The 10,295-nt window shown below is 34.0% G+C and overlaps 1 protein-coding gene across 1 annotated transcript; it reads right to left on the bottom strand.

Moving 5' to 3' along the window:
• On the bottom strand, nt 1-9,383 carry Smp_172000 (hypothetical protein; the record flags this gene model as incomplete). Its single annotated transcript, XM_018792344.1, has 6 exons — nt 1-35; nt 3,574-3,934; nt 6,222-6,321; nt 8,843-9,024; nt 9,061-9,135; nt 9,171-9,383. Coding segments are annotated over 6 exons (966 nt in total), but the record flags the coding sequence as incomplete, so codon positions are not given.
• Nucleotides 9,384-10,295: the final 912 nt, after the last annotated feature.

Below are 10,295 nucleotides of genomic sequence, written 5' to 3'. Positions count from 1 at the left end.
AGATGTAGTCACGTGATATTTTGGATATCTTTTAGCTTGTTTTTTGTAATGACCAAACATAGTTCTCACTTTTGAACAATATGAACCAGTAGGTCGCAGGTTCGAACCCCATCCCAACAACATCGGTTTAGACAACTAAGTAGTACTGTAGTGAATAAAAACTCAGGTACGGTAAACTTATTTGTTATTTTATGTAAAATCATACAGTAGCTTTGTAGAGTATAAAAATCATACATTAAATATATCATTTGCATATCTTCCTTCAGTTATCCTTTACATACTTCATTATTCTTCCGACCCTCTTGTCATTCCGGTTGTTATCCGTTTTCCTGCTTCTTCTCTTTATTTCACTCTTCTGCTGTCAAGTAGTCTACTTCTGATTCCTACTACATACTGCTTATGTCTGTCCGCATAAGTATTGCGCACCACAGTATCAATGTCCATTATACAATGTGGCTCAAAGACAGTTACATAATACATGCAGTCGGCAAATGAGATACATTTTATTTATTTATTTTACGAAAATCTTTACGACAATGAATTAATCTCCACATTCCAATCAACTACAGATATAGACACAGTCAGTTAGAAATCAATAATTTACCTCCTAAAACAAATTGAGCTAGGCAAGTAGATGCTCTGTGGCAAACGTCTGCTAAAGTTACTCGGTATGTAGCAACAGCAAAGCGCAGGAAATCTATGGGAAGAAAATACATGAAGATACACATTAAGTTACAATAGATAACCGATGATTCGATTTCCACGACAATAAACAACAGTTGAATTAGCAATAACAACACTGATTAAAGAAACATAAAAAGTGTGGCTTAAAAGAAATTTAATACTCATAATTTTAGTAGCTTTTTGCAGTTCACTTTGGTGCACACTATTTCGTATGATAATTACTGACAGTGTATGTCTAAAGCATCGAAATAGATGGAGTGAAATTAACGGTAAAGATTGATTGGTTTGGTATAACACCCAAATAAAAGTATCCACTGCATATTTTGTTCGTACTATAATCAATTCCCTGAATCACTAAATAAACTTTACTGTTGACTAGGATATACTCGTCACAAAAATAACCATAATTATTCTAAAAACAATGTCATTATTAAATGGTAAGCCCTACAGAGAGATAAAAACAAAAGCTGGACTTTATTTAGATTAAAAACACCGACATTGATCACCACTATCAATCCATTACTTCCTAGCTATCAGACTACTCAATTTTGTACTAGTAATATATTTTATTATTTATTTATTTGAACATATAAATATTGGTACAGAGGGGCACCGAATACATATGCGTCACACAAGTCACTTGATTTATGTGTGGGTTATGATACTGAACAGGTGCCCACATCGAAGCAGATGGTTTTCTAAGGGGGTCAAACCTTGAGCCTTGGACCTAAAGGTCTGATCCATAAGGCAGTGGAGCAACGTAAGGAGATGTAGTTCAATGGTAGCCGATGACCAACAATTAGTTTATACGCCATTTGTTTCCTTAGGATAATGGAGCTCACGTGCACCATTGGTTTGGAATCAGGGTTTTCCAACTGCCCTAGGTGGACTTTCTGTGTCCGCCAACCCGGTTAAAGCTCCGGACATTCTCTTTTCGTCCTCTCAGTTTCGCAAACAACAACCTCGCCTCTAGAAGGTAGTGAGTAGGACTTCCCTGGCAGTAGGTATTTGCGCGTGGCCATGTGAGAGCATTTGGAGAGGAAGAGCGGATTCTCCTCACCCCCAGCCGTACCAGGGCATTCGCAGGCACTAGTAATTGAGTACAATTATACTGAATAAATATTTAAGAAAGACTAAACTTTCACAACTATCCTGCAGAAAATTATTATTTATGCCTTGATTGTACAATTATATGCCCTTGAACTTTTAAAGTTTCATACTTTTCTATATAAAAGCTTTTGTTCGGATCATAAACTATTATTACATGTCTCATCGTTCGAGAATTATCGCTAATTAATTATTTCCCTATGACTCCGTTTTTCTATCATGTATGATTGAATTGGGTATATATTGCAATTTGTTATTTGTGTGCTGTGTGGTCAGGTGTTTAAGGTATATTATTGTTTGATTTTGACCAGAGAACGAACAGAGTACAAAAGAGTAGACATATCTGTCATATTTGCCTTCTGGTTGGACACTGAGTTGGATGGAGCACGAAGATCAACAGACATTAAGGTCTCGATCTTTACTGATTAGTCGGTGTTATTGGTAAAACTAGCAATCATTCTACACGCAATGTAGGCTAATAAGTCAATAATATGGCTAAACAACACGATCGCTTTCGTAATAATGGTTCAGTTACATAGACCCTAACACAACTCAAGAACGTGTTCTTTTTGAAGTTATAAAACAAGTACAACTAGACTCGAAGTTTTTGTGATAACAATACAAAAAGTTAAAGCATACATCAGGCTTCAACTTTAATTCATTTCTGACAGGAAGATAGTTATGTTATACAATTATGCAACAGATAAAAACAGAACTAACATAAAAGAAAATATACAGTATGAAATCAGAAATTTAACATGGTATCGGCTTAATCTATGTAAAGTTAATTAACTGGTTTTAAACAAATGTAACATAGTAACCAAGTACGAACACATAAACTCAGTTTTGAAGGATACTTTTGATGTGCATGAATTAAAAATATTAACATTTAAATAGTTAAATATAAGTAGATGAACAAGAGATTGATGCTAGAACAAAATTGTCTCTCAAAATAACTGTCTCGTCTGTTGATTAATACATTTCTCGATAAGAAAATCAGTCAACCATATTTGACGTGGAATCTGGTCCATAAGTATGATAGGAAAATAACATTAAAATTTTTTTTATGATGGACACAGGAATAGAACATGAAATAATCGTGAAATACAATGCTTTATTGCTTTTGAATAAAATATTATGACGTCATGAAACCCAATAAAAAAACGGTAGAATAATTAGCAAAGCAAACTTGTAGAAAATGTAACTAAGTGAGCACGTAATACAGGTGAAATACAAGTGAAATAGTTAAAATTATTGTCTAGCAGAGTTGATCAGTTGCAAAAATTCAAACCAGTTAGTTAATGATATTAAGTTATGAAAAAGAGCGTTACGTAGTTAAAAACATTTGTAGCTCAAAGGGAGGATTTTGGGCTTGTTTACTCTGAGTTAGATGGTTTAATCATGAAGCTTTCATTGTTCATATAGACAACATCGTCAAAAAACATATAGTGTTTATCTTCATCAATGCATACTCTTTCCAAATATACATCACCCACTTAGTCTATACTATATTATTTGAGGTGAGTCTGTGACGGAACCCTAGTGTATGTAGCGTGTATAGCTTGTCATCTAAGTTATCTTAAATTTGAATGACTTGAGACGAAACAAAAGAATTGTCTCGTTCTAAAGTCTGGGTAAGACTGTGACAAAACAACACTAGCTTGTGTGATATAAGAAATGAGTAATATTACACACTATTTATTTCACTGAATAAAAAACATAAGGAGAAAAATATCACCGTACATAGTTTATAAAGTTATGAAATAAAACCACTTCACTTACTAGCATCTGAGGTCTTCGGCGTGACCCATTTTATGCCCAAAGTTTTCGAAAATCCGGAGTGTGGTCGTGATATGGACTTATTATTTACACTATCTGTACGTACTAATAATTTCTCGTAAATACCCCGACATTTTAACATGTCGTGCACTTCAGCTCGATGTAGAATTTCGACACCATACATTGAACTACCAGAATTAACATTGGCTTCCTCCTTCATGGGAATATCTTGAACAAGTGTACTTGAAAGATTGTAATGACATTCTGCAAGACGCATTAAACCCTGATACAACTCTTGGCTGGTAGCTGGAAGTTTATGATAGAAAAAGCGATGTCGGTCATTCGGGTCTATATTATTAGGTAGCTAAAAATGAAGTGGATAAAATAAATATTAAAAATAACCAAAATTACTTCAATCAAACTATGGAAACCAAATTCATAAATCTCACCTAACATAAAAATCATCAAACCGTCGCAATTCAATGTAGATTAAATCTGTATTCTGTGTCGTGATCAGATACAACTGATATAAATCTAAAAGGAATAACACAAGTCACTTTGATGCAGCAAACTACACATTGAGCATAAAGTATAGAATTCAAAGCGCACTACTACACACCACATAATATCACTAGTTATAATAAATATTATACAAGTTGAGAGTTATTTTCATCACCAAAAGGTGTCAACTGAAGAACCCCTGAAAACAGAGAAAAATTTAGTCTGTAACTCGTCAAAAGTACACGCCCACAACTCTACATGGGATCGGACACACGATATTCGATGCTGGCTGTGAGTATGATGCCTTTAAACTAGTAGGCTGAAACTACAAGCTTCATATTTTCAAATTCAGTCAATTTTTGATATAACTCCATCCGTATTATCAAAATTCACTAGTCAGTTTATATCTCACCTCGTATATTACAACTTCTAGCTAGACATTACTAGTAAACATACAATTAGATATTATTAATGTAGTTTTGTAGAGATACACTTATATCTTACAAGTAATTTTCACCAGGAATCCATATCAGCTTCAGAAAAATTGAAGGAAAAATTGGTTAGTCAGTTAAAGATTACTATCAATTACCAAAGTACAAATATACTAAGATAAGCTTTAAAAACTTAAACAAAGCTTAACAATTTGATATATGATACATGAAATGAAGGATGGTTGTTTGAAGTATCTCTTATAACGAACTAGCTAAAGATTAAGCGATCATAAAACTCAGAATAACTTGAGACACTTTACAATGTCGCTTACGATTAAAGTCACTGGTGACTAATGGTAGAGTTATTTTTTTGTTGCATAAGCAGACATAGAACAGAAACTAGAAACTGATGAAAAATTTACTTGAATATATACATTTAACCAAATATTTTCTTCTAAATCACTATTTCTATGTCAAATATATGCTGGAATCTATGTTTTTGTAGTATTGTGTGTAAGAATTATTTTTTTTCAGAAGGGGGTTTTGTGGAGATTTTAGTAATTTTATGGAGTTGAGATCATGAATCGAATCTTGCGAGGCAGGATCGTGGATGCACACTGTTGAGGAGTCCCATAATAGGACGAAACGGCCGTCCAGTGCTTCCAGGTTTTACATGGCGGCCTAGCTTCAATTGACTCATGATCTCAATAATTTTTTTATTAAATACTATGTATTTAATTGTACAAATAACTTTATAAGTATATTAGCAAGCCGAAAATAGCTAAGAAAACAATAACAGTTTTATCTAATAGAGAAACCGTAACCAATTACTTGTTTTCGATTTTTTTTCAATGGACAAAAGTAATAATTATAGATAAGATTAAATTTCAGAAAAGATCAAGTTTGGTATTCTTCTGAATAACTAAGAACATGAATTTTGAAGTATATTCAAAACTGACTCGATGATATGATGATACTAGACCTTAGACGATTTTCTTAGATGTAACTATCTGTTTAAGAGTAACCTATGGAATTGTTTGCTTATTCAGAAAAGTAGTTTTGATTAATTCAGTTTCTCCACTTAATTTTATACTAAAGATTGATTCATTTGATAAAGAGAATATGTTTATTGCAAGTCTTACTTTCTGCTTATAGTATTTTATAGTATCTTGTTTGTACTTCCCCGTATTTGATATCTAGTACTGAACAGATCAGTGTCCGTTGAAAAACGGATGCTTTGGAACTGCATCATTGGTCATTATGGGGAAATATTTATTTAAAAATGGTAAGTATACATTGAAAACTATCACCCCACCACCAAGATAAATGATCTCCGGAAATTTCTGCGCATTTTGAAGATAATGTTTATTATCAGTTGACGTTAGTTGGAGTATTATTAAAAAACACTGAGTACTATATATTAACACTCACAAACCCGTACGGTATCAAATGTAAGAACTTCTAGTCTAGTGGCGAGTATAGTGCCTGTAAACCATTGAATAGGAAACAGATGGTTTACATTTCTAATTTAAATTCATTCTTGATTAAGGATGACTTATATTTAAAGTCACTGATGAGTTACTATTTTATTTTGGACGGCTGGGTTTACAGGTCACGGCATCTCGCCAAAATTTCTCCCTATTACTACCTAAACTTTTTATTTCCTTATAACTTGCATTTATTTCTATAAAACTTCTTATGACACAATGATAAACAAACCTCTAATTGCTCAGGGTATAGTTCATTTACATCCGCTGAAAATTCAGAAGCTGGAAACAGATCGACAAAAACCCATTCACTTGAAGTAACATCCATATGACTATAAAAAATCAACAAGAATAAAGTGATCTAGGTTAAAGAAATATTTTGTTTGCAGAATCAATAAAAAGTAAGACATCGTTCGAATGTATTCTTATCCTAAGAAATGAAAGCCCCAAAAATACCCTGGTACGGCCGAGAGTGGGGAGAGTCCGCTCTCCCTCTTCAAATGCTCTCACATGGCCAAGCGTATACAGCCTCTACCAGGGAAGTCCTACTCGCTGCATTTTCGTGACGGGGGTGTTGTTCACAAAAGTGAGAGGAAGAAAAGCGAATGTCCGGCGCTTTAACCGGGTTGGTGGACATGGCGCATCCACCTAGGGCAGTTGGAAAACCCGGATTCCAAACCAATGGTGCACATGGGCTCCAGGATCCTGATGGAACGAATGGCGTATGAACCTATTGTTGGTCACAGGTTACCATGGGACTGCATCTCCCCCTAGGAAAACCACCTGTTTCGGTTTGGGCACCTGAGCAGTACCACAGCCCTCACACAAATCAAATGAGATTTTTGCGGCGCATATGTATCTGGTGCTTCCTTGTACCAATATTTATGTGTATAAATAAATAAATAAATAAGAAATGGAAACCATTAAAAAAACTAAAGTTTCTAGCTGCTTGATAATTTGATGTGGAATAGCGGTTTATTGGCAAAAGAAATCGATACTCTTGGTCCGAATTTCGATGTACCTACTTCCATCAAGATAACATCACTAACCCTTAAACAGTGTAGCTTACAAGTAAGTACATACATCTGCACCTGGTATATTACCAGTATCAAATTTTAATCCCGAGTGGTACAATAGAAGTTTGGAATAAAACTAGGTGCGACCAAAACAAGACGTGGTATTAGTTCATAAAGTCATTAGCTGTTGGTCTGATTCATTTTAGTAGATGAAAACTACCTGATTGACCTCCTTAATTATTGTGACCAATATTTAGAGAAAAAAGGTGACATGGCTAAAAAATCGTTGCAATGGAGCAAATGCATTCATTCTTTACATTCCTCCAGACAGTAGTTTTAATACTATTCAACAACTTTATTGCACTAATTCACCCATTCTTTTTAAGCCATATTCTATACATCTGATCTTTGATTGCTATGATTGATACTGTCACTCCATTGCTATTTATCTTGTCAATGTCAATTCTCTGAGCTGATGGTGTGGTAGCCTCGACTAATGTACATTTTTCCTGGTTCTTACAGTTTGACTGTGACCAGTAATTCCGTCATAAATGTTAAAGGACAAAAGTGCTAGTTCACGAATATTCTAATACCGTGAGTTATTTTCATTTCAAAGAAACGAAATGACTGTAATTGCGTTCCAAACATTCATTCATTAGTGCAGTACATATATATTACTGTAACTCTACGCTGACCAAGCTATTTGCCTTGGGAGTGACAGTTAAGGTCATCGTTCGAGAATCTGAGTATTAGTCGAATACAAATGTAGTTAATATAAACTTACTAAGTAAATGAAGTGCTATTAGATAATTGTCATCTGATATTCAAACAATTGTAACATGATAAGTATCTCTTACATCCTCAGTCATGTTTGACTGACACATGTGACTCCACTTAACAATAAGCTTTTTCAGACTGGTTAAGTGCCTCGAATTTTCCGGGCGAACTCAGTTCAGGAAGAAAACAGTTCTGTCGGGTGAAGCACTGAAACTATGAAAAAGCTGAATATTTTACATGGATTTAGGACTTTTCAAATGTATGAAGATTGTTCATAAATGATTTGCACAAAGTTTGAAATCTTGCAGTGAAGTTGCGTCATTTTTAGTGGAAGGGCTGCCAACAAAATCTCGACAGAGAAATGAAACTGATCTGACAGCTAACGACCTATACTACTAATGGTAAAATAACTGGCTGCTAATTAATGGACGACGGTAATTTTAGTAACTAACGGCGTCCTATAATGCAGCGATGAAATACAACTGCTAACGATAGAAAAAATGCGTGATTTTATGTCTTCGGAACATTACTTATATGTGGTGAGACCACCTAATGAATAATGCTGACACTGATTACAAATTCCCAGAAAAAAAATTGAAAGTTGGTAACCGAACATTTAGATGGCTGTTAGTTGGTACATACACTTCCTCGACATGTTATTCGAAAAAAAATAAGGTGAGCAACAAATTGTTTTCACTTTCAATCCTTGATGTATCTACTTTTTAACGTTATAACGTCTCTTTGTCTTTCCTACATGTGCCGTTGCATGATGGCAAATTAGACTGATGTACTCCTGTGTACGCTTTTAAGCTATCTGATTCTATCCACTATTTATTTATTTAAACATGTAAATATTGGTACAAAGGGGCACCAGATATATATGCGCCACACAAATCTTATTTGATTTGTACGAAATAGAACGGTATTCACATAAAACAAATAGTATAGAAACTTACTCGAGTGTGTCGATAGGCTTCTCTAAATACGATAAAATATCCGGAATCCAAGAAGAAACTTTATTACTATTATGAAATCATAATTTAACTAATAAAGCTATTACCCCATAGACATGCTTAAGACAACTACTCTGCCTTTGTTCTCATCAGAATTAATCTCCTTCTGACGTGGTGTTAGCATTTGTAAGAGATGACAGGCTGAAGACAAACCTGGAAGAGAACCACGTTCAAGAAAACTGAGCGAAGAGATTTTCGGCGGACCTTCCTGTGAAAATATGTTCCATATCTTATTATATTGTGAATTAAGGTTAAATGTACTTACTGTATCCAAATTTTGATCTTCATTTAGCCATATAGAGTGAATCTTTTCCTCATCATCAAAGGTTACTATGGATATCTTGATCAATCAATACTTTATCTATAGAGACTTACAGGTTTTTCGGTAGAAAATATATCAAATACAACACGACAGTACTGTATGACGGCCTCAACAAGGTTGCTCCAAATTGACTTTTGAAATGTCATTTTTGTGTTTACAAATTTAACTCCTGCATCCAAGTTTAATTCGTCTCCAGAGAAACAGCTAACCATGTGTGTATGGTTAATAACAAGTACAGTCTTTCCATTATATTCATCGGCCTCCATACTTAAAATGTGCAGAACTGTAAAACAGTGACAAACAGGCCAAAAATAATGATTAAGTTTAGGAAAAAATGTTGGAAATCATACACTTACTATTAAAAAAACAAATAAGTGTGACGTATTTCCACTTAAAACTTCAGATTTACAACATTAATTTGAAGGAAAAACCTAAAGGTCAACAAAACTGATTTTTGATGAAAATAAAGAATAAATAAAGCGGGAACTAGATTTGCAGAATAAAATGAACTCATCATACTCCAAAGCTTCTCATCAGCTACAAACAGACTAAATTTGCACCAGTAATATTATCATTAAAAAATTCCTTTACTACGTACTATCATCAATAAAGTTTGGTTCGGAACGAAACAAGAGACAAGAAGGGGCAACATAATTAACATGACTATAAGAAAGTTCACTTTTTATATGTTGAAGATGAAATCATAAGAAAGGAAAACGAGGTGAAGTTGCAAATAACAATAAAGAAAATGTACAAAAACAGGTCAACAAATGGGTGATAATCAAGGCATATACTTAAAATTAAAGTTAAGATTGGGGATGAATGTCAGTGGAACTTTTTTCGTTGATAAAATATGTGGAGACAATCTAACTGAAGACTATTAGAAATATAAAACAGCTTATTCATACAATGCATATATACATAACCATCAATTTTGAGAGCACTACATAAAATAGGGGTAAAACTTTCTGGAAATGCTGAAGTTACGGTTGTTTGTCCAATTTGATCAGTCAGAACAGTTAAATTATTAAACACAAAAACAGAAAACTTCAGTAGACCACTTAACCAGGATTACCTACCGAACAAGTTAGTTATTTCATCATTATTGTTATGGGAAATTCACGAATCCCTGTCAATTCAGTATTGTTTCTCAACTAAACAGTGGAATGAAACAACAG

Source organism: Schistosoma mansoni (genome assembly GCF_000237925.1).
Source record: "Schistosoma mansoni, WGS project CABG00000000 data, supercontig 0349, strain Puerto Rico, whole genome shotgun sequence".
Taxonomy (NCBI): Eukaryota; Metazoa; Platyhelminthes; class Trematoda; order Strigeidida; family Schistosomatidae; genus Schistosoma; species Schistosoma mansoni.
The sequence above is the reverse complement of the archived record's forward strand: the minus strand, read 5'-3'. Positions and strand labels throughout refer to the sequence as shown.